This window comes from Jaculus jaculus, chromosome 2 (genome assembly GCF_020740685.1).
Source record: "Jaculus jaculus isolate mJacJac1 chromosome 2, mJacJac1.mat.Y.cur, whole genome shotgun sequence".
NCBI classification, from domain to species: domain Eukaryota; kingdom Metazoa; phylum Chordata; class Mammalia; order Rodentia; family Dipodidae; genus Jaculus; species Jaculus jaculus.
Window position 1 is genome coordinate 164,917,603 of NC_059103.1, and position 25,785 is coordinate 164,943,387.

General features: G+C 39.9%; 1 protein-coding gene across 2 annotated transcripts in view; it reads right to left on the bottom strand.

Annotated features, from left to right (window-relative positions):
• Virma (vir like m6A methyltransferase associated) overlaps window positions 1–25,785 on the bottom strand; it is a 97,145-nt gene that overhangs the window by 19,671 nt on the left and 51,689 nt on the right. Inside the window, exons 6-16 of one of the 2 annotated variants that reach the window (XM_004656938.2) lie at window positions 23,485–23,607; window positions 22,016–22,288; window positions 20,183–21,323; window positions 17,981–18,472; window positions 16,023–16,177; window positions 12,350–12,432; window positions 5,854–5,947; window positions 5,171–5,715; window positions 4,414–4,649; window positions 3,545–3,797; window positions 1,444–1,661 (exon numbers count right to left, since the gene is read on the bottom strand). In XM_004656938.2, coding sequence (XP_004656995.1) covers window positions 1,444–1,661; window positions 3,545–3,797; window positions 4,414–4,649; window positions 5,171–5,715; window positions 5,854–5,947; window positions 12,350–12,432; window positions 16,023–16,177; window positions 17,981–18,472; window positions 20,183–21,323; window positions 22,016–22,288; window positions 23,485–23,607 — 3,613 coding nt within the window. Of the gene's footprint in view, window positions 1–1,443; window positions 1,662–3,544; window positions 3,798–4,413; window positions 4,650–4,722; window positions 5,716–5,853; window positions 5,948–12,349; window positions 12,433–16,022; window positions 16,178–17,980; window positions 18,473–20,182; window positions 21,324–22,015; window positions 22,289–23,484; window positions 23,608–25,785 lie in introns of those variants that run through there. The other variant, XM_045143007.1, reaches the window with a different exon arrangement.

The window sequence follows — 25,785 nt, forward strand, 5'->3', positions numbered from 1 at the left end:
TATTTATTTGAGAGGGAGGCAGAGAAAGAGTAAATGTGTGCACCAGGGCCTCTAGCCATTACAAACATTTCAGAAATTCATGTGTCACCTTGTACATCTGGCTTACATGAGCACTAGGGATTCAAACCTGGCTCCTCAGGCTTTGCAGGCAAGTGCCTTAACTGCTAAGCCATTTCCCCAGCCCTAGAATCACTTCTTAAAATTTTTTATTTCATTTATTTATCTGAGAGAGAAAGAAGCAGAGGGGTGGAGAGAATGGGTGTGCCAGGGCCATCAACCTCTGTAAATAAACTCCAGACACATGTGCTACCTTGTGCATTTGGCTTAGGAGAATCGAATGAACCTGGGTCCTTTGGCTTTCTCCTCTTTGGCCTCTCCAGACTGGAGAATCACTTTAAAAAAAAAAATTTATTTTTGTTCATTTTTATTTCTTTATTTATTTGAGAGTGACAGACAGAGAAAGAGGCAGTTAGAGAGAGAGAGAATGGGTACACCAGGGTCTCTAGCCACTGCAAACTCCAGATGCATGTGGCCCCTTGTGCATCTGGCTAACATGGGTCCTGGGGAATCAAGCCTCGAACTGGGGTCCTTAGGCTTCACAGGCAAGTGCTTAACCACTAATCCATCTCTCCAGCCCGAGAATCACATTTTTAAAGAAATGTGGCAAAACTGGGGCATCTGGAGGCTGTGGCAGAAGAACATTTAAGCCTACCAATTTGAGGTCAACCTGATCAACACAGAAGGTCTCCACCTCAATAACTAAACAAGGACTAGAGATGGCTTAGCAGTTAAGGCACTTGCCTGCAAAGCCAAAGGACCCATGTCCGATTCTGCAGGATCCACATAAGCCAGATACACAAGGTGGTGCATGCGTCTGGAGTTTGTATGTAGCAGTTGCAGGCCCTGGTGTGCCATTCTATCTTTCTCTCCCTCTCTCCCAATAAATTAAAGACTCTGGCAACACCAAGTTCTCTAAGGATGAAAAGCAGCTAGAACTCTACTGTTGATGAAATGAAAATAACATATGCACTGGGCAAACAGTTTGACCCAGTAATTCTACTCTGATATATTGACCCAAAAGAAATAAAAATTCAAGGCAGGCATGGTGGCACACGCCTTTAATACCAGCAACTAGGAAGCAGAAGTAGGACGATTGCTGAAAGTTCATGGCCACCCTGACAGTACATGGTAAATTCCAGGTCAGACTGGGCTAGAGCAAGATCCTACCTTGAAAAACAAACAAAAAATTCAGGTTCAACTACAAAAAATTAGAAATAATTCAGACTGCTGGAATATTGTACAGCAATAAAAAATTCCATTACAAGTATTGTTAAATAAAACTTTCTCACATACACAAGCATACCTTCAATCTTCTACAACAGAAATGAACTAACTAAATGGAGGTATAGAGGACATAGTGTATTAAATGAGACAAAGCCTTACCTTTTCAAATGAAACAATCCATAATCATGCTCTGCAAGAAACATCATTGTTCTAACACAGGTCAGCAAACAGCTGTAACTGCTATCAGAGTTAGCTAAAGTAGCCAATAGACAGTCACAGATTGAAGCCATCAGCTCTTTATTTGGAAGAGAATTGGAAAGCTGCTCTAGTTCAGAAATAGAGCCTTCAGAAGATGTTGGCAAAATGAGGGCAATGTCCTATGGAGAGAAAGAGAACATGGGAAAAAGAATGTTCAAAACACTGTTATTTCCAAAGTACACAGAAATTAAGGCTTAGTAATTATGTCATTAAAATATTTTAGGGGCTGGAGAGATGGCTTAGCGGTTAAGCGCTTGCCTGTGAAGCCTAAGGACCCCGGTTCGAGGCTCGGTTCCCCAGGTCCCACGTTAGCCAGATGCACAAGGGGGCACACGCATCTGGAGTTCGTTTGCAGAGGCTGGAAGCCCTGGCGCGCCCATTCTCTCTCTCTCCCTCTATCTATCTTTCTCTCTGTGTCTGTCGCTCTCAAATAAATAAATAAATAAAAATTGAAAAAAAAAAATATTTTAGCCGGGCATGGTGGCACACGCCTTTAATCCCAGCAATCGGGAGGCAGAGGTAGGAGGATCACCGAGAGCTCGAGGCCACCCTGAGACTACATAGTGAATTCCACGTCAGCCTGAGCTACCTCGAAAAACCAAAAAAAAAAAAATAATAATAATAATAACAATAATAATAATTAGATCCACCCCAAATACAGACTCATATGTATGAAGTACAAATGCCCTTTCATAAAGGTTAATATAAGAATGCACATCTCAAGCTAGAGAGATGGCTCAGCATGAAGGTACTTGCCTGCAAAACCTAACAACCTGAGTTCGATTCCCCAGAGCCCACATTAAACCACATGTACAAAGAGATGCATGCACCTGGAGTTCATTTGTAGCAGTTCTGTCTCTCTACTGCCTCTATCTGCTTGAGAGGTAGAGGCAGGAGAATCAGGATTCTGAGGCCACCCTAGGCTGGCTACATGCAACCTCTGCCAAAAACCATGATCTTCCAAAAGAACATGACAACTTAATAACAAAGTTATAAAATCCAAGAATGGAGCTTGAGAGATGGATTAATGGTTAAGGTGCTAGCCAGCAAAGCCAAAGAACCTAAGTTCAATTCCCTAGTACTCACATAAAACCAGATACACAGTGCAGTGGCTAGAGGCCCTGGCATGCCCATTCTCTCTATCTGCCTCTCTCAAATAAATAAATAAACAATTTTTTTAAATCCAAGAATGACAACATAATTAGAAGGAAAATTAACATAGACATTATTAATCAACCCTAAAAAACTACTGAAATAGGGCTGGGGAGATGGCTCAGTAGTTAAAAAATGTTAGCTTACAAAGCCTGCCATCCCAGCTTCAAATCCCTAGCACCTACATAAAGCCTGATGCAAAAAATGGCACATGCATCTAGTATTTGCAGCAGTAAGAGACCTTGCCATGCCTCCTCCTGTGCCCAATGAATTTTTGAAAGTTTAAAAATATTGAACAACAGCACAAAAGCAATCACCCAAGGAAAGGAATAAAGGTCTTCAGAGCAACCCAGGCAATGCTAACACAAAGAAAGCTATGTAACACCACATTCTAATTTTCCTTCACTTGTCAAATTTATCTTCTAAAATAACTGCAGGAGTGAGAAACACAGCTCAGAGCTTTCATTTTATTTTATTTTCGAGGTAGGGTCTCACTCTAGCTCAGGCTGACCTGGAATTCACTACATATTCTCAGGGTGGCCTCAAAGTCACAGCAATCCTCCTCCTACCTCTGCCTCCCAACTGCTGGGATTAAAAGCGTGCACCACCAAGCCTGGCCTGTTTTTTGGTTTTTTGAGATAGGGTCTTACTGTGAAATGACATAGAATTCACTATCTAGCCTCAGGGTGGCCTTGAACTAGCAATCTTCCTACCTCTGCCTCCCAAGTGTTGGGATTAAATGCATGCACCACCATGCCTGGCATGTGAAAGTTCTTTGTTCACAGCCAAGCTTTAGACCAAGAAAGTCATTAAAGCACAGAGAAAACAAACATAAAATAACCATAAATACCTGATCACAGAGAGACTGCAAAATGGATGTGATATATTCAACACACTGTTGGTGAATAACACTGTCTCCAGGAGACCGCACCAAAGCTAGAAGATCCTGGAATATTTCTGCATATCTTTCATCACCTTTAATAGTTCCATTAATGAGATGCAAAATAGCTAATTTACAAGCTTTGTGTGAAGCCAGCGCATCAAGAAGCGCGAGTAACCTGGTGGTTTGGCTAGTGTACTGCTTTTCCTTATCTTCTGAAGTGCTGAAATGAAATCAATATATTTAGTAAACAAGGTTCTCAACTTAAAGGCATAATTTAATATTTTGCTATCCATATCTACATATGCACATTTTGTATAAAACATTTAATTCTCTACACATACTTTTTCTGGAATTTTAAAATTACTGTAAAATGTTATAAATTTACGCTGGTAATAAAACTTTTTCTGATTATATTTACTTATTTATTAGAAACACAGAGAGAGAAGTGAGAATGGGTGTGCTAGGGCCTCTAGCCACTGCAAACGAACACCAGATGCATGTGCCACCATGTGCATCTGGCTTACATGGAACCTGGAGAATCGAACCTGGGTCCTTAGGCTTCGCAGGCAAGCACCTGAACCACTAAGCCATCTCTCCAGCCATAAAATATATACACACACACACACACACACACACACACACACACACACACACACACACATATATATATATATATATATATATATATATATATATATACACACACACACACACATACATACATAATGTTATGTTAGCTGGGCATTCTAAACCCTGATTTCCAAATTCTAAGTAAAAACTGTGTGTCTGTGTCAGGAATAAGTTGGAGAAAGATTCTTAAGGCAAAATAAAAGTACCTTTGCAAGTCTTCTACAATCAAATCCAACACAGTTCTCATAATCAGAAGTGCAGTTGGTGAGGCAAGGTCACACAATTGAACACAAATACGCCGTAACATGTGTTGAATGGGCTGGCAGGTTGTGCCAGAGAAAGAGCGAACTATTTCTTGGAGCAACTTTGCTTGAACATGAAGGTGCATGCTCCACAATTTTCGGGTGTTGAGTGCCACTGATATATCATGTGGCTCAATAACCTGTTAAAAAAGTATAATGTGTGTGTACATAGAATTTTAATATTTATTTATAGTCACAAAACTGTTCAGGAAGTACTGTTATAAAAGCATCTTTACTGCAAGGTTAAAACATATATTTTTCTATTATACAATTAAACATTTGCTGGAATTCAGAGTCTAAAATTCTTATTGTTTTCAAGGTAGCAGTCAGTTGAGCACAGTCCACTGGTGAAGCAATCTAGTTATTGGCAAATTCTTAAACATGATAAAGGGGAGAAAAATGATTTGAAATAACAGAAAAAAATTAGGCACAAATATACATCACAGCATTATAAAGCTCACTTTAACAAAATTTTATTTAAAATGTTACCCCCATAATTCCTGAATGACCATTTGCTTCAGTATCTCACCCTCATTCAGGTATTTTATGTCTTTTTGAGGGAGAAGGATGAAGATTGTGTCTCTTTATAACAAAACCACTGGCTTTATTTAAAGTGTTACTTCAGTCATTTATAAGATGCATGTTATATTTGAAGTGATACCTGTGTTGTTTGCATGGGCAAAGGAAGAGGCAGCAGCTCTGAAAGGAGTATAAGTCCAGAAAAAAATCCTTCAGGAACCTTCAAAATTGAAGAAAGAACTTCTTTTAACATTAATGACCAAGTATTATTGGCCAGGGTTTCTTCAGAGATGGTGAGCTTTTCATTTACTCCTTGTGTAAAAGTCAGTAAGATATCAATGATATCATTCTGAATTTTCTGTTCATCACTATCCAAACGACCTGAGAGAGGGATAGAGCACAGGAGCATGTGTAAAGTAACAAGTGCTGACGGAACACGCATGTCCTTAAACTCAAAGGATCCACCTCTCAGAAGTTCCGTTAACATAGTTTTAAGAAGACTGAGTGTGCAGCGAGCCATTGAAATAGTAGTAACTCTGTGAAGGGTAGTGCCCATGTTGACATGGAGCCTCCAAGGCTGAGTCAAAATAGTGTTCAATTTTTGCAGAACTCGAATAAAGGTGTCCATTCCTTCAGCAGAAAAAAGCTGAATAACAGCAAGATTCCATTTCAGGTCTTTCTGTTGACCTTGAAAGAGAATAAGGAAGGAAACAAAACTCAATTATTGATATGTCAATAATCATTCAAGAAGTTTAAGTATTTAATATATGATATTTATACTAGGTTTAAAGTACAGTGGTTATCCAAGTATATTTGTTATACTACCTTCAACAGGAGGTGGTGGGCACGCCACATTACAGAGAACACGTAAGGCAGTAGTTAGGCCAACTCCTTCTGCTGTCATCAAGTTATCGATATTCTTTAAAATTAAAAATGAACAGAAGCTTTAGATGAGCATAAAAAATGACATTAGTTAAAAATATGAAGCCAGGGACTGGAGAGATGGCTTAGCAATTAAGGCATTTGCTTGCAAAGCCAAAGAATCATGGTTCAATTCTCCAGGACCCACGTAAGCCAGATGCACAAGGGGGCGCACACATCTGGAGTTCATTTGCAATTGCTGGAGGCCCTACCATACCCATTCTCTCCCTCTCTCTCTGCCTCTTTCTCTCTCTCAAATAAATAAATAAATATACTTTTTTAAAAAAATATGAGCTGGAGAGATGGCTTAGAGGTTAAGCACTTGCCTGTGAAGCTAAGGACCAAGGTTCAAGGCTCTATTCCCCAGGACCCACATAAGTTAGATGTACAAGGTGGCACATGCATCTGGAGTTCGTTTACAGGGGCTGGAGGTCCTGGAGCACCCATTCCCTCTGCCTCTTTCTCTCTCTGTCACTCTCAAACATACAAAAAATATTAAAAAAAAAAAAATGAAGCCAGGCATGGTGGCATACGCCTATAATCCCAGCACTTGGGAGGGTAAGGTAGGGGAAGCACTGAGTTCTAGGCCACTGTGAGATTATATAGTGAATTCCAGGTCAGCCTGTGCTAGAGTGAAAAACAAAAACAAACAAACAACAACAAAAAAAAAAAACAGTTTCCAGCAGTTGAGCACAGGCTTGGCACATATAAGTCTTAAGTTTCATACCAGCATACCACATTTTATATTTTTAGTATGTTTAAATCATGAGGAAAAGCTGGGCATTGTGGCATAACCCTATTCCTGCACTCAGGAGGCTGAAGCAATTCCAGGCCAGTTAGAACTAGATAGCTAGGATCTGTCTTTAAAAGGAAACCAAACATGGCTGGAGAGGTGGCTTAGCAGTCCAGGCACTTGCCTGCAAAGCCTAAGGAACCAGGTTCAATTCCCCAGCACCCCTGTAAGCCAGATGACATGGTGGCACATGCGTCTGGAGTGTGTTTGCAGTGGATAGAGGCCCTGGCGTACCCATACATCTCTCATTCTAATAAATAAATTTTTTTTTTAAAGGCTGGAGAGATGACTTAGCTATTAAGCTAAGCAGGTTAAGTGCTTGCCTGTGAAGCCTAAGGACCCCAGTTCGAGGCTTGATTCCCCAAGACCCACGTAACCCAGATGCACAAGGTAGCACATGCATCTGGAGTTCGTTCGCAGTGGCTGGAGACCCTGTGTACCCATTCATATTCTCTCTCTCTCTGTCACTCTCAAATAAATAATTTTTTAAAAATTGCAAGGTGTGGTGGTGCACACTTTTAATCTCAGCACTTAGGAGCCCTCTAGAGGTAAGAGGATCTCTGAGTTCAAGGCCAGCCTGAAACTACATTGTGAATTCCAGGTGAGCCTGGGCTACAGTAAAACCCTACCAAGAGAAAAACAAAACAAGAACAAACAAAACACATATAAGAAAGACCCTTAAGGTTAAGAAACTTACCCAAATTATTTTATCTTTGCCATACTTTGTACTTTATGCAATTTTATAGAGAATAAAATATAATATACATGTATATTTAAAGTACTGGGGGCTGGAGAGAAAGCTTAATGGTTAAGGCGCTTGCCTGTGAAGCCTAAGGGCCCAAATTTGATTCCCCAGTATCCGTGTAAGCCAGATGCACAAATTGGTACATGTGTCTGGAGTTCATTTGCAGTGGCTAGAGGCCCTGGCATGCCCATTCTCTCCCCCTACCCCATCTACCTCTTTCTCTCTCTCTCAACTAATTTTTTTTTTTAATAATTTAGGGCTATAGAGATGGCTTAGTGGTTAAGGTGCTTGCCTTCGAAGCCTAAGCGCTCATGTTCAAATCTCCAGGTCCCACGTAACCATATACACAGTAAGCAAGCGTGCAATGTCATACATGCACACAAGGGGGCACACACATCTGGAGTTTGTTCACAGCAGGCTGAGGGGCTTGGCACATTCATTCTCTCTCTGCCTCTCCCTTTCAAAAAAAATATTAATTAAAAAAAAGAATTTAAAGTAGCTCTTTTCTGTTTACCAATTATATAAATTTGTCCCCAAAATGAAGCAATAACTGTAATGACAAGTGAACTTTTTGTTTGGTTTTGACCTTTTAGTTTGGTTTATTTTATGAAACAGGATCTTACTATGTTGCCTATGTTGGCCTTGAACTTGTAATTCTGCTGACTCTACCTTTTAAATGGTTGGGATCATCACCATGCCATACTGCTATAATTATATTCCTAAGGCTCTGAAGGCACTAACCTTTTTAAAAACAAGGAGGCAGCATGGGATGTTCTGAAATACATAGCATATAAATTTTAAAATACAGGCACTAAGGAGTGTATGGTGAGAGGGAAAAAACCGCAGTTGTTTATGCGTTTAGCACCTACTTATGCTATGATTCCTAACACCAAATAGTTTTGTTTACATTTCTGTAGTTTTCTCAGACTAAAATCATAAATCAACTAAAAACTTAGAAAAGGGATGGAGATGGCTTAGCAGTTAAGGTGCTTGCCCATAAAGCCTAAGTACCCAGTTTCAACTCCCCAGTACACACATAAGCCAAATGTACATGGCAGCATATGTGTCTTGACCTCATTTGCAGTGACTAGAGACCTTGGTGTGCCCATTCTCTCCTCCCTCCACCTCTTTCTTTCTCTCAAATAAATATGTATTTTTTTAAACTTGGAAAAGGGCTGGACATGGTGGCACATGCCTTTAATCACAGCACTCAGGAGGCAGAGGTAAGAGGATCGCCATGAGTTCGAGGCCAGCCTGAGACTACATAGTAACTTCCATGTCAGCCTGGGCTACAGCAAGACCATACCTAGAAAAAAAACTTGGAAAAATTAATATTCAATAATTCCAGCTTCTAAGTAAACTCCCTTCCCTTCTTTTTTAAAATATTTCTATTTTTATTTATTTGAAAGAGAAAAAGAAGCAGGAAAGAAAGAGGAGCTCAAGGCCTCCAGCCATTGCAAATGAACTCCAGACACATGTGGCCACTTGTGCATCTGGCTTATATGGGTCCTGGGGAGTTTAACCTGGGTCCTTTGGCTTTGTAGGCAAAAACACCTTAAATGCTAAACCATGTCTCCAGCCCAACTCCCCTCTCTTGTTCCTACTTTAAATCATCCTTTTCTTCTCATCTTTTTCTTGTAGTTCTACACATTTGATAAGGCAACAGTCAACAAGTCAAGTTTCAGCCTTGGATCAACTGTTTTTAATCTGTCTTACGAATTACTTATACACCAGACATAGTGCTGCACACCTTTATTTTTACTTTGTTGTTGTTGTTTTTAATGGCACACGCTTTTAATCCTAGCACTCGGTAGGCAGGAATAGGGTAATTGCTGAGAGTTCGAGGCCAGCCAGAGAGAGAGAAAAAGAGGGGAGTAGGGGAAGAAAGTACGGGCATGCCAGGGCCTCCTGCCACTGCAAACCAACTCCAGATGCATGCACCAGTTTGTGCACCTAGCCTTAGTGGATACTGGGGACTCACACCCAGGTGGTCAAACTTTGCAAGCAATGTCTTTAACAGTTGAACCATCTCTCCAGCCCCTCTAAATTTCTTAATACTTTCACTCAAGCAGCATGTTGTTGGTTTTGGTTTGAATGTGTGAGAGGAATATGCATGTGTGTACATAGCTGCATGGGCCCTGTATGCATGTGTGCAGATGCTAGAGTAGGATGTTGGCTATTCTCTATCATTCTTCTACCTTATTTCCTTGAGATAGGTCTCTCAATGGACCTGAAGCCTGCACCGTTTCCCGATTAAACTGGCTAATCAGCAAGCTCAGGCAATCCTCTTTTCTGTGACCCTCTCAGTACTGGGGTCACAGATATGTGTGGACACACCTGGATTTTTAAGTGCATGCTGGGGAATCGAGGTCAGATTCTTATGCTTGTGAAGCAAGCATTCTTGTCCATGCACTCACCTTTCCAACCCCCTGATCCACTTCATATGTACTGGACATGCTGCTAAGATTCATTCCACCATGCCCAAATACACAGTATACACGACCAAAGTATACTGAAAATTAAGTATATTTCTAAATAAAAGATAAGAATGAAGAAAAGCTTCAGGTGCCATTTTAAAGCACAATTAAAAACACAGAAGCAGACCATGGCAGCACAGGAGATAGAAGTATTCTTAAGATCTACAAAAAGAGGGGCTGGAAAGATAGCTTAGTGATTAAGGTGCTTGCCTGCAAAGCCAATGGACCCAGGTTTGATTCCCCAGTACCCAGGTAAAGCTAGATTCTCTCTATATGCTCACCCCTTACTCTCAAATAAATAAATAAAGGGTTTTTTATTGTTGTTGTTGAGCCACCCTGAGAGTACATAATGAATTCCAGGACAACTCAGAGTAGAGACACACTACCTTGAAAAACCAAATATTTTTTTAAAATATGTATTTTTAAAAAAGACAACTACACTCAAAGGAAGAAATACGAATGGCATATAAGCACCTAAAAAAATGTTCTACGTCACTAGTCATCAGGGAAATGCAGATTAAAACTACATTGAGATTCCATCTCACTCCTGTCAGATTGGCCACCATCATGAAAACAAATGATCATAAATGTTGGCGGGGATGTGGAAAAAAAGGAACCCTTCTGCACTGCTGGTGGGAATGCAATCTGGTCCAGCCATTGTGGAAAACAGTGTGGAGGTTCCTAAAGCAGCTAGAGATTGATCTACCATATGACCCAGCTATAGCACTCCTAGGCATATATCCAAAGGACTCATCTCATTTCCTTAGAAGTACATGCTCAACCATGTTTATTGCTGCTCAATTTATAATAGCTGGGAAATGGAACCAGCCTAGATGTCCCTCAACAGATGAGTGGATAATGAAGATGTGGTACATTTATACAATGGAGTTCTACTCAGCGGTAAAGAAAAATGAAGTTATGAAATTTGCAGAAAAATGGATGGACCTGGAAAGTATTATACTAAGTCAGGTAACCCAGGCCCAGAAAGCCAAGCGCCACATGTTCTCCCTCATATGGGGATCCTAGCTACAGATGACTGGGCTTCTGTGTGAGAATGAAAATACTTAGTAGCAGAGGCCAGTAAGTTGAAAAGGAGACATAAAGGGTGGAGAAAGGAAGGGAGGAGGATACTTAATAGGTTGATATTGTATATATGTAATTACAATGATTGTAATGGGGAGGTAATATGATTGAGAATGGAATTTCAAACAGGAAAGTGTGGGGGTGGGGAGGGTGGGAATTACCATGGGATATATTTTATAATCATGGAAAATGTTAATAAAAATTAAAAAAAAAAAAGACAACTACACTGCCTTAGTGATTAAGGAACTAAGGACCTAGGCTCAATTGCCCAGTACTCATGTAAGCCAGACGCACAGACATGGTGGTGCAGGTGTCTGGATTTCATTTGCAGTGGATGGACATCCTGGCAGCCCATTCTGTCTATCTGCCCACCCACTCAAATAAATTAAATAGTTTTTTTGTTTTTTTTTTTAACAGAGAGAGCTACAGAAAGACACAAGAACAATGACACTGGCAAGGAAAATCTGAAGCAGATAAAGCCAAACACCACTTGGCTATTAGTTCAGAATAGCAAAAAAGTAGACATCATAAATTAAAAACACAAGGTAATTATCAAATCCAGATAATTTTCTCTCTCACATGCACACCCAGAGCTAATCTGATAAAGGGTAGGAGATAATTCAAAGACTATTATACTGTTCTTTGAGCTTAAAACTTGTATACATTGAGCTGGAGAGATGGCTAAGTGGTTAAAGGTACTGGCTTGCAAAGCCTGTTAGCCCTGAATTAATTCCTCATTGCCCACGTAAAGCCAGAGGCAGAGTAGCACATGCATCTGGAGTTCAATTACAACGGCAAGAGGCACTGGCACAGCCATTCCCTCTCTCACTTTCTTTCACTAATTATTATTTTTGTTTGTTTGTCTGCTTGTTTTTCAAGGTAAGGGTTTGCTCTAGCCCAGGATGACATGGAATTCATTATGTAATAATCTCAGGGTGGCCACAAACTCACAGCAATCCTCCTACCTCTGCCTCCTGAGTGCTGGGATTAAAGGGGTGTGCCACCAAGCCTGGCATTGCTGTTTAATTTTTGTTTTGTGTGGGTTCTTTTGCTTGTTTGGTTTTTCAAGGTAAGGTCTCACTCCTGCCCAGGCTGACCTGGAATTCCCTATGTAGTCTCAGGGTAGCCTCGAACTCATGATGATCCTCCTACCTCTGCCTCACAAGTGCTGAGATTAAAGATGTGCAACATCATGTCTGGCTCTGAGCTCATGCTTTCTATCTTCAAAAGTAACTCAATGTATTACCACCACATACTATCACAAAGTTTCAGAAAATCAAAGCACTTTTAAGTTTTACTTACCTGTTTAACATATTCAATTAGGTTTGGGATGCAGTTAATTTCAAATCTAAGGTTTTTCAGAGGTTCAAGCCACTTCCCAAGTTCTTTAAAAAAAAAAAAAAAAAGAGTATTTAAAAATAAAAACCTTTATAACAAATGAAGAAAAAATATTTTTCAGAGGAAAAAATTACATCTAATTTTATTTCAATCATCTAAGCTTTATATAAGAAAATTATTCTAATTCTTTTTATTAATTCACTTGTTAACATTATTTTTTAAATATTCTTATTTATTTTTAAGCAGAGATAGACAAAGGGAATGGTGCACCAGGGCCTCTAGCCACTGCAAATGAACTCCAGATGCATGTGCCACTTTGTTCATCTGGTTTTATGTGGGTACTGGGGAAATCAAACATGGGTCCTTTGGCTTTGCTGGCAAGCACCTTAACCAGCAGACCATCTCTCCAACCCTAGTATTATTTTTTTGAGACAGAGTCTCACTATGTAGCCCAAGTTGGCCTCAAACGTATGATCTTCCTGCCTCGACTTCATAACTGGTGGGATTACAGTTGTACACCATCATGCAGAGCTTATGCATCTAATTTTATATACAGACTTTATATTGAAATGGAAATCCAGCCCTATACTGGCTCAAAAATAAATAATCACTAAGACTTATCTGAGTTTCTTTAAATGTTTAAATCCTTAAACAGTCTACATAATTATAATGAATTTTCTATACTATGCATTTACTTATTTACATGTGTGTGTGTGTGTGTGTGTGTGTGTGTGTGTGTGTGTGTGTGTGTAGGGTGCACAGTAGGATGTCTTGTAGCTGGAAAGAACACCAGACTCAAGTGCTACTTTGTGCATATGCTTTTATGTGGATACTGGGGAAATCAAACCCAGGCTGGTAGACTTTGTAAGGAAGAGCCTTTAACTGCTAAGGTATCTAACAGCCTAACGTGAATTTTTTGCTTTTCTTTTTTTTATTTTTGTTTTTCAAGATAGGGTGTGGTTCTAGCCCAGGCTGAGGTGGAATTCACTCTATAGTCTCAAGGTGGCCTGGAACTCACTGTGATCCTCCTACTTTGGCCTCCCGAGTGCTGGGATTAAAGGCATGTGCCACCACACCAGCCCATTTTGTTAATTTCTTAACCTGTTATTAAATTAAAAGCAGTAATTACTTCCCCCAAAACAATGATAGCAAACTGATTATAAAACACAAATATGCCATTTTCTACAACCAATCTCAAAGCTCTCCAAGAAGCTATGACACTTACACCCTTTCTCCAGATGTATTTTCATAGAAGCATTCTATAAGAAAATCAGAAGTTCAAAGCCATTCTCAGCTACAGAGTGAATTTGAGGCTAGCCCAAGATACATGAAAGCCTGTCTCAAAATAATTAATTAATTAAAGCAACATTATTTCAGAGGACTTGCTTAGTATGTCCACAGATTCAATCCCTAACATTAGGAAAAGAAAAAAGAAAAAGAAAGAAAAGTATCCTAATGTCAAAGTGATTTTCCAGCTTCAAACACTGGCAGTCATATCTCTCCTTGGTTCTATACTACTACACTGTGAGTGTTATAGCTGTGCATATCTTGGGTTTTTTTTTTTCCTTCTTTCATATATACAAAATATATACAGCTCAAAGGAAAGATACAGCAATGTATTGATGATAATGTATTGATCATCCAGAAAACAGTACAAAAGAATATTTTTTAAGGGGCTAGGTGTGTAGCTCTGGAGAGAAGGCTAGTCCAACCCACAAAATCTTGGGTTCAATCCCCAGCAACATAAAAATAAGTAAACAAATGAATTAACAAATAAAACAATAACTACTTTAGGAGATTGTATGCCCTTCTTTTATTAGGAAAAAATTCTACTTCTAGTATGCCAACTTTTATTAGAACTATCATATGCAAAATTTATAATTAAAAAGAAAAAAAGAGCCAGATGTGTTGAAACACACCTATAATCCCAGCATGTAGGAGGTAGAAGTAGGAGGATCAGAGTTTGAGGGTAGCATGAGCTACATACTGAGGCTATCTTAAAAAGGAAATAAAAAATGGCTGATCAAGTTGAGCCTGGACTAGAGTGAGACCCTACTTCAAAAAAAAAAAAAAAAAAAAAGGCCAAGCATGAGTTCCAGGTCAGCCTAAAGCTAGAGTATGACATAAGAAAAGAAAGAGAAAATAAAAGGGGGGGAGGGAAGGGGAGGGGAGGGGAGGGGAAGGGAGAAAATGGGAGGGGAGGGGAAGAAAGAAGGAAGGAAGGGAGGCAGGGAGGGAGGGAGGGACGGACGAAGCAAGCATGCAAGCAAGCAAGGGAGGGAAGAAGAAACAAAAGGAAGGAAGGAGGCAGGGAGGAAGAGAAGCAGGGAGGGAGGAAAAAAAGAAAGCATTTTAGCAATATTTATTCAATGTTATAAAATTTTCATTTGATAAAGCTAAGAAAAGAAATATTTTTTTAATTTTATTGATCTTTTTTTTTTTGAGGTCGAGTTTCATGCTAGCTCAGGGTGATCTGAAATGCACTGTCTCTAAGTCTCAAGGGTGGCCTAGAACTCATGGAAATCCTCCTACCTCTGCCTCCCGAGTGCTGGGATTAAAGGCATATGCCACCATGCCTGGCTTTATTTATCCATTTTGAGAGAGAGAGAGAGAGAGAGAGAGAGAGAGAGAGAGAATGGACACACCAGAGCATCTGGCTACTGCAAATGAACTCCAGATGCACAAGGTCTGTTTACATCTGGCATATGTGGCTACTAGAGAATTGAATCTAGGTCCTTAGGCTTCACAGTCAAGGGCCTTAACCTCTAAACCATCTCTCTAGCTTCATTCAGCTTCCTGAGCACTTGGATTATAGGTGTAATCTATTAAAGTGCTAGGAATCCATTTAACCATGTCCAGCCCATTCTTTACTTTTGAAGATATTATTCCACAAGTTCTTTTGTTATGCTCAGAACAGTGCACACACATACATTTATAGTAAAACACATGCAGAAGCATACTATAAAAAAAAACTGAACTTTAGATTTCTTCTATCCATTTTTATTATCTCTTGCATTTTTGATTAGCTAGACCAAAACTTTTCATGACTGTCCAAAAAAAGTATTTTCAAAGCCTCTCATTTACCCATTAAAACATTTTACCAATCCTTTGGTTCTTTTGTTTTGTTTTACAAGGTAGGGTCTTGCTCTAGCCCAGGCTGACCTGGAATTCACCATGTAGTCTCAGGTTGGCCTCAAACTCAAACTCAAACTCAACTCACGGCAATCCGCCTACCTCTACCTCCCAAGTGCTAGGACTTAAGGCATGTGCCTAACAATCCTTCAGCTTTTATAAACTGTTTTCCTAAAAGACAATTTCAAAAAGTTATTATTATTAATGGGGAAGAGGGGCCTCAGTGATTAAAGGTACTTGCTTGCAAAGCCTGCCAAACCAGGTTCCATTCCCAGGCCAGTCACATGAGCTCGACACAAAAATAGCACAAACATGTGGTGTTTCTTGTAGCAGCATGAGGCCTTGGCATTCATGTGCACATGCAAATAAATAAAGTACCCTTGAAAAAAGTTTCAAATGGTTTTATCATGTATATTATCAAATATGATAAAGCAGTAATTACTGATCCTCAAAGACTTTTTCCTTCATGTATCACAAATGCAGAAAATAACTTCAGGTACCATACCTTGTAATTTAGCATTATTTTCATCTGCTTTACAAAGTTTCAAGAGAGATGCTGCGTGTTGTTCAAGCATCTGCACATCACTGGACGACTGAACCACCACCAAAATAAGTATGCATGCATAATTATAAGCTACCGACTTCTTAGACTTGGAATCACTGAAACAAAATAAGGTTTTTTTTAGTTTGCAGTATGAAAACACTTTTTCAGGAATAATATTAAACTTTGTTTCTATTTGGTTTAAAAGAGGTTAAGAAAATTTACAATGAAGCAACTGAAGACAAGAAATCAGATTTTACACTTCACTTTCCACACTTCTGGAAACGTTATTAACAGTAGTCATCCCTTGGTAGCCATGAAATACTAGTTCCAGGATCCCCCACCCACCACATACACACACAATGACAAACCCATAGAGACTCAAGCACCTTTATAAAATGACAGGGCTGGAGAGATGGCTTAGTGGTTAAGGCACTTGTCTGCAAAGCCTAAGGATCCAGGTTGGATTCCCCAGAACCCATGTAAGCCAGATACACATGGTGGCGCATGCACCTGGAGTTTGTTTCCAGTGCCTAGAGGACCTGGCACACATACTATCTCTCTCCCTGTATCTCTCTCATAAATAAATAAACAAATAAATAAATAAAATATTTAAAAAGTATAACAAGGCACAGAAGCCACTATATTTGCCTTTCATAGGAAGTTCTATCACAACCCCACTGTGTATGCTACTCTTCTGCATGATACTAGATACAAGAGGGCTCCTCTTTCCTTTCATACACTACTATCCTCTGTCCTACTGGGAAGGCTCATCAAAACCATTATCCTTTGAAATTCCCCCCATTCAGTCAGAGCAATTCTAAAGACAGAGCACCATGAAAGCTTTAGAAGATTAGAGAAAAAGACAGCAAGAGAATGTGCTAACTATTCTTAAGGTCTATAGATTATATAGATATAGATACTCCTGGGCTTTAGGATTCCCTTCTACTCCAATCACCAGGTATACTACAGTTATGATCTTTATCAACACCATGAATTAACTGAAATAAGCTGAAAAAGGTACACTGCCTTGCTTAACAGCCACATCTTAGGGATTTTTCTTATATTTTATAAAAAATATTTCATAGCTGGACGTGGTGGTGCACACCTTTAATCCCAGCACTTGGAAGGCAGAGGTAGAAAGATCACTGTGAGTTCGAGGCCACCCTGAGACTCCATAGTGAATTCCAGGTCAGCCTGAGCTAGAGTGAGACCCTACCTCAATCAATCAATCAATCAATCAATCAATAAATAAATAATTATTTACTTATATGAAGAGAATGGGCACAGTAGGGACTCAAGCCTCTGAAAATGAATTCCAGATACATGTGCCACCTTGTGGCTTACACGGGTATTGGGGAGTCAAACCTGGGTCCCTAGGCTTTGCAGACAAATGACTGAACTTCTAAGTCATCTCTCCAGCCCTTATCCTAATTCTTTTTTTTTTTTTTTTCTTTTTTTGTGTTTTTTCAAGGTAGGGTCTCACTCTAGCCCAGGCTGACATGGAACTCACTATATAGTCTCAGGGTGGCCTCAAACTCATGGAGATCCTCCTTTCTCTGCCTCCCCAGTGCTGGGATTAAAGGTGTGCACCACCACGCCCAGCTATTCTAATTCTTAATTAGCAAGTTATACATTATGAAATATATGTATATAATTTGTGCCTTCAAAGAAACATTTAATAAAAAACAGTCCATCAATGATCTAGTTTTCTAATATAGTCAAAGTATTAGGAATAAGTAGAAAATAGCCGGGCGTGGTGGCACACGCCTTTAATCCCAGCACTCGGGAGGCAGAGGTAGGAGGATTTCTGTGAGTTTGAGGCCACCCTGAGACTACATAGTAAAATCCAGGTCAGCCTGAACCAGAGTGAGACTCTACCAAAAAAAAAAAAAAAGAAAAAAGAATAAGTAGAAAATTACCCTAAGGCTTCTTTGGAATAGTATTCCATTAAAGTAATGAGACTTTGGAGATTTTTCTCAAGACTGAACACATGGCCAACAGCTGATCTTCCCACAGGATTAAAAGTAATCAGATAAAGATTGTGAAGGGTTCCCAAGAGATCTGAATGGTCAGTTTCTTCGCTGGCTGTACATCTCTGAAAATGGCTGAAGAGTTCTGCAATGCACTGCAAGGTCTGAGTTGAGTCCTGAAGCCACAAGGCAAATGCATCATCAATAACACCATCAGACTGGAGGCCTTCCTCTTCATCTTGATCATAAAGGTGACAAAGAGCTCGGATCAACAAATTTGTTGCTTCATATTCTGACATAAAAAAAAGAAGTCCCTTTTGTGACTGTGCAAGAAACTTTAAAACGTCTTTTGTGGCTTGCAGCACACCAGGGTGGGCACTTGTTACTGGAATTGACAGAAGCAAGGTAACCAACTCCAAGAAGTGATGACTGTGAAGATACCTGTGGAAAATTTAATTGGTATATATGTATCACTAAGTGCAAATCATTCTTTGTGTGCTAAATATTCACTAGACAGGGTAAAAGTAAAGCTGACCTTAAGCCTTATCCTCAGACTGCAATAGTAAGTCATCATTACTATTTATTATTATTTTGTGAGTACCGAGTGTGTGCTCCACTGGGCCAAATTAAAGGGAATGATCTGTAAAGCTCCTTCCCCTTTCTTTCTTCCTTTCTCTCTCCCCCTTTTTAAAAACATATTTTATATATTTATTTGCGAAAGAGAGAAAGGTAGATAGAGAGAGTGGGCATGCCAGTGCAAACAAACTCCAGATGCACGCGACCCCTTGGGCATCTGGCTTACGTGGGCCTTGGGGAATTGAACCCGGTTCCTTAGGCTTTGCAGGCAAATGCCTTAACCACTAAGCCATTTCCCCAGCTCTCTCTCTTTCTTGACAGAGTCTCACACTGTAACTCAGGCTAGTCCCAAACTCATGGCAATCCTCTTCAGTTACCTGTGTGCTAAAATTGTAACTGTGATCCACAATGCTTTGAACTAAGAACTACTCTTTAGGTCTGGAGAGATGGGTCAGTGATTAGGCACTTGCTTGCAAAGCTTAAGGGCTAAGGTTTGATTCTCCAGTACCCATGTAAAGCCAGATACACAGAATGGCACATGTATCTGAAGTTGATTGGCAGCAGCAGGATGTCTCCCTCCCTCCCTCCTTATCTTCTTTTCCTCATACACTTCTGCTTTCTGGGATAACCTCTCTAAGCAAAGACTTGCAGCCAGGACCTTTGGCTTTGCTTTAGCTAAAACAGACCAACAACTTCAGCTGGAACCTGGAATGGCCCAATATAGACTTCAGAAGAGAAATAACCTATTTCCTAAAACGCACTTTGCCCCAAATCAAGACCAAAAAAGCCATCACAGAAATACGTAATAAGGGGGCTGGAGGGACTGCTTAGCAGTTAAGGCACTTGCCTGCAAAGCCTGAGGACCCAGGTTCTATTCCTCAGTACCCATGTAAGCCAGATACACAAAGTGACACATGCATCTGGAGTTCAACCTCAGTGGCTGGAGGTCCTGGTGCTCGTTCTCCCTATCTGCTTCCTCTCTCTCAAATAAATATATTTTTAAAAAATTAATAAAAGTTTGCCTTTCTTTTTTTATGTTAGTCAGAAAATTATTTACAATCAGAATGCCAGAAGACAAAGTCTTACTAAAACTAAATTAAAAACCTACTATGGACTCTTGTACCAACAATGGCAAAATTATATTACTATATAACTAGAGAGGTAAATGGCAGAAGCAAATGATAATAAAGGCATATTACCAGGACTATAAAATAACATTAGAAACTATAATTTAACTTACTAGAGTAATAAAGTCAAAAGAGTTTTACAGAGGAAGTTCTCTCCTTTCTACACCATCCCTTTCTTTTAGCCTCCCAGAATCAATCAGGCAGTTTTTCACTTTTTTTGCTTATAGTCATGCTTACAACAAGCACTGTTATTATGTACTATCTTTCACCTAGGTTCCTAATGCTGATTTACAGTAATGTATTTCTTACTACTAAAATATCAAGTACTTTGAAATATCAAATATTTTTACACAGCTATGCATGATATACGAATAAAAAGAAAAAAATTATCACATAAAATGACTTCTAAGGATCTGGGAAATATTTCCAAAAGGCAAGTATGTCTTACCTAAAGAGAACAGGGTATGGATCGTCCCTTTCTGGAGGCCCAGTAATTCGTGCTATTGTTGGAAAAGACTTAACAGGTGGCTGGATCATTGTATGAGGTGCAGTTTCCATTAAATGAAAAATTTCTTCTAAGAGGCTAATAAGCTTTTCTATTTCGCCCTCACTTATGTCTGAGGACTCCAAAAGATCCATGTCCATAGACGCTTCTACCACGTTTTCATAATCTGGGTTTGTTCTCTCAAGTCCAACCTCTGTGTCATGATCAGGTTCACTGTGATTAGGAACAGACGAAGTTTTCTCCGCTAAATGGTCACCAAGTCTTTTAATCTCTGACAAGACTTCATAGAAATGGCATTTTTGGAGAATAGCTGAGCCAGCAGTGACAACCCTTACAGTTTGATCTAAAAGGATGAGCTCCACAAGTTTTTGATAGCCACTTTTTTCATTCTGTCTGCTTCTTAAAAAAGCCTCCATTCCTTCCGTCATACTAATGACACTGTCCAAAGCTTTAAAAGCATTTAACTTAAGGGAAGATGAGACATGGTCAGCAAATAGGAGATCAAACAATACACTGATCACTCCTGCTTGTAACAATTCTGTGACTCCTTGAGTTCCACATTCTGCTAATGAGGACACTAATTTGGTCCCCGCTTTGAGCTGTCGGACATTTAAGGCTATGGGTTGGCGAAAGGCTACTTGTAAATTTAAAGCTTGCATTGTCCAGTCTACCAACTGACCAAGTGAGTCTTGCTCTGTATTTTTCAGTTGCAAATAGCTTAGTCCTTTCATTATTAAACTTGGGATTTCCTCTAAAGCTGTTACCCATTTTGCACCCCTATCTTCCCGATATAAGTCCAACAATTCAGTTAACTTTACTGAGGCTTCAATTGCCCCTGAGTTTTCTTTATCTGCACCTTGATCCTTCATTCTACTGATTTCAATTTCAAAAGTAGTTTTGTATGGACAGCTGAAATATAAGAGTGGCACTAGCTCCCTATCATATGGATCATATGTCATAGGAGGCACAGAAGCTAAATCTTCAGGAGTGTATTCAACATCAAAGTTTGGATACTTAAAAGTTTCCCGTTCCAAGTCAGCAATTCCATCTTCATCACTGGAAATTTGTTCATAACCATCATCCCCTGAGAGTAAGATTAAATAATGCATAATTAGAACACATTTTTTTCTTTTTTCAAGGTAGGATCTCACTCTAACTCAGGCTGACCTGGAAATCTCAGGGTAGCCTCAACCTCACAGCACCCCTCCTACCTCTGCCTCCAAAGGGATTAAAAATCACATACCATCAAAACCAGCTTGAAATACACTTTTTGGTTAACTACAGTTTATGCATGAAATAATTGCATGGTGGCATAATCTAGCCCACCCTGACCTGGAACTCACTCTATAGTTCCAGGCTGGCCTTGAACTCAAAGTGATCCCCTACATCTGCCTCCTGAGTGCTGTGATGAAAGGCATGTGACTCCCATGCCCAGCTCTGTTACATCTGTACAAAAAATTTACTTACTTAGAATGCTTATCTATGAACTGAGGATGTGGCTCAGTTGTTAAAGAGTGACATACAGGCTGAGGAGATGGCTTAGCAGTTAAGGCGCTTGCCTACAAAACCTAAGGACCCAGGTTTGATTCCCCAGTATATTGCTTGTCAGGTATGTATGATCACAGCAATAAGAAAGTAACTAATACAAGGCCTAAAAACTCGTAAAATTCATGAAACCCATTTAATCTTTGCTATAAATTCTTGTGCAATGCACAAAGCTACACCTATTTAGTTTCCAATACTTAAAACCAAAACATTATAGCTAATCTAACCCACCTTCACCTTCTTCGTCCTCTTCACCTTCTTCCTCTTCATCCTCTTCCTCTTCATCAGGAATACTATCTACTGTATGACGGTCATCTTCATCCTCATCCTCTTCTTCCTCCACATCCACATCATCTTCCTCATCTTCTCCTTCTTCTTGCTGCTCCTCTTCCACTTCTCCTTCATCAGAATACTGGCCTTCCTGGGGAACAGAGTTCCGATCAGGAGAGATAGGCTCAAAGTAATCTTCTCTATGTGGAGCATCCTCTTCCTTGTCCCCAGACACTGAAAGAAATTGAAGAAAGATTACTACAATGGATAAATATCAGGACGTAGCAGAATTGGAGACTGCAACTAAACAATGACAGACTGGATGATTTATCCCTATTTAAATACCCTGTTATATAAAGTGGTAGAGGGGGGCTGGAGAGATGGCTCAGCAGTTAAGGCACTTGCCTGCAAAGCCTAATGACCAATGTTCAATGCCCCAGTACCCAAGTAAAGCCAGGTGCACAAGGCGGTACAGGGGAGTTTGTTAGCAATGGCTAGAGGCCCTGGTACACCCATTCTTTCTATCTCTTTCTCTCTCTCAAATAAATAAAATACTTAAAAAAAAATTACAGCTGGGCATGGTGGCACATGCCTTTAATCCTAGCACTCGGAAGGCAGAGGTAGGAGGATCACCATGAGTCTGAGGCCACCCTGAGACTACATAGTGAATTCTAGGTCAGCCTGGGCCAGAGTAGTACCTTACCGCAATAAAACAAAATAAGGGCTATATAGAGATGGCTTAGTGGTTAAGCGCTTGCCTGTAAAGCCTAAGGACCCCGGTTCAAGGCTCCATTCCCCAGGAACCACATTAGCCAGATGCACAAGGGGCCCCAAGCATCTGGAGTTTGAAGTGGCTGGAGGCCCTGGTGCACCCAATTCTCTATTGATCAGCCTTTTCCTCCCTTTCTGTCACTTTCAGTGATTAAAGTGACTTTTTTAAAAAGTACTCTTTTGAGGCTGGGGAGATGGCTTAGTGGTTAAAAATGCTTGCTTATAAAGCCTGCTGGTCTGGATTCAATTCCTCAGTTACCCACATAAAGCTAGACAAGCATCCACTGGCTATGGAGAGACCCTAGTGCATGCCCATGTATGAATAATTTTTTTTCTAAAATAAAAAGCACTCATAACTGGGCGTGGTGGTGCACACCTTTAATCCCAGCACTAGGGAGGCAGAGGTGGGGGGATCACCATGAGTTTGAGGCCACCCTGAGACTACATAGTGAATTCCAGGTCAGCCTGGGATAGAGTGAGACCCTACCTTGAAAAACCAAAAAAAAATTAAAAGTACTCATTCAAGCCAGGCATGGAGGGGCATAACTATGATCCCAGCCTGAGCTATAGTGAGACACTACCTTGAAAAAGAGAGAGAGGAAGCATTCTTTTAACACTAATGTGGGGATGGTGTGATGACAACAGCATTGATTTAACACCTGGCAAAGGCACAGGATCATCTTCATCATCATCAGGTGGAGGAGGTCCTGGAGGAGTTCTTGGTCCCCTTGGCTGGGGTCTTGGAGGGCTTCCATTAAACTGATCTTCCTTCTCACCATCAGCTACAGTTTTATTAGAGATATGGGGGAAAAAATTCAAATTATTATAGTATATTGACATGAATACATGAAAAATACTTTTTAATTGGTGGAACTTATCATTAGAATTTAATGATGATATAAACTTTTTCTTCCAAGAGTCTTAAAAATCTTGATATATAAAGTTAAGAATTCCTAACCTCCACATCCAAAATATAATACTTACATTCTACTACATAACTCCAGACACATGAAAAGTTATTTCCTAACAGGAATATTCAATTTTATTTGTATTAGCCATAAATTGGAAACTATTAAAAATGTCCATCGATGGGTGAAAAGATAAATAAGCTGTGGTATGGGCTGAGGTATAATTCACTGTCAAGAGCATGTGCTTTAGCAAGCATATGATCCTGGGCTTTAAACTTCAGCATGGGAAAAAAAAAAACTCATTAAATAATCAAAGTTGAGGACTGGAAAAATGGTTTAGTGGTTAAGGCACTTGTCTGCAAAGTCAAATGACCCAGGTTCAATTCCCCAGGACCCACATAAGCCAGATACACAAGGGGGCACAAGCATCGGGGGTTTGTCTGCAGTGGCTGGAGGCCCTGGCGTGCCCATTCTCTCTCTGCCTATTTCTCCCTCTCTCTCAAATAATAAGTAAATAAAAACAATTTTTAAAAAATAATCAAAGTTGAATAGTCACAGTATTTGTGAGGTTTCCTTCACAGATGTGAAGGAGTTTATGAGGCCTCTTCTACCCCTACCCTGAGGAGTTATAGGCAGTTTTTATTTTACTGGGTTAGAGAAATTTTCTTCACAGGAATAGCCACTAGTAAGTTACCCATTCTCTGATAAATAATCTGGGCCCATGTTCATATAAGCAACCCTAATTAAATTAGGTGGATCACACACACACACACACAAAAGACATCCAACTAGAGAAAGTATTTCGGGGGCTGGAGAGATGGCTCAGCAATAAAGGTGCTTGCCTACAAAGCCTAACAACCTATGTTTGATTCCCCAGTACCCACATAAAGCCAAATGCACAAAGTGGCCCATACATCTGGAGTTTGTGTGCAGCTGCTAGAGGCTCTGATGCACCCATTCTTTCTGTCTGTAGTTCCAAGTAAGTAAAAATATAAAAGAAAGAAGAAAAAGGGCTGGAGAGATGGCTTAGCGGTTAAGGCATTTGCCTGCAGAGCCAAAAGACATTGGTTTGATTCCCCAATATCCACATAAGCCAGATGCCCAGGCTGACCTCACTCTGTTGTCCCAGGCTGGCCTCCGACTCACATCAGTCCTCATACCTCTGCCTCCAGCATGCTGGGATTAAAGGCATGCCACACCACACCTGGCTAAAAATTTAAGTTTCTTTTTTCTTTTCAAGGTAGGTTTTCGCTGTAGCACAGACTGACCTGGAATTCACTATGTAGTCTCAGGGTGGCCTATATTCCTATCTCTTCCTCCTGAGTGCTGGGATTAAAGGCGTGTGGCATCCCACCCAGCTTTATAACTTCTTAATTCATAAATAATTTAGGTTTATAATAATTTGTTGGGAAAAAGAACAGAAAGCAAAATAGAAAATAAAGTCACATGTAATCTTATCACTCAACACCAGTACTATTTGGGTCTTGGTGTATTTAGTTTTAGATTTTTGTGTTTTGTTTTTGCTTTATACAGAAAGGATAGGATATAAATAATAAATAAATAGTGCAGAGCAATTGAGGAAGGCACACAATCAACCTTTGGCCCTCATACGCATACACATGAATACACATATTCAAGTGCCTACACATACAAACATGCATATACATGCACGATACACATACACACACAACAAAAAAAAATAGAGTGATAAAAGGTGTGTAGCCAGTATCAAAAAAAAAAAAAAAAGCTCACATCACACTATTGTATCAAGGTCAAAAGGAAGGAAGGATGGCAAGTGTGGTGACACCTTTTAATCTTAGCACAGAGAGGCACAAGAATCAACATGAGTTTGAGATCACCCTGAGACTACATAGTGAGACCCTACTTGAAAAGCTAAACAAACAAAAAAGAAATGGACATATTTGTGCACATTAAAACATTGAATTGTGAAGAAAATTTCTTCCCTCGTGACCTCAGTATGAATATTTGTGCCACATTTTCTTGAATGCGGAGAGAGAGAGGTTCAGAGAGAGAATGGGTGTGCTAGGGTCT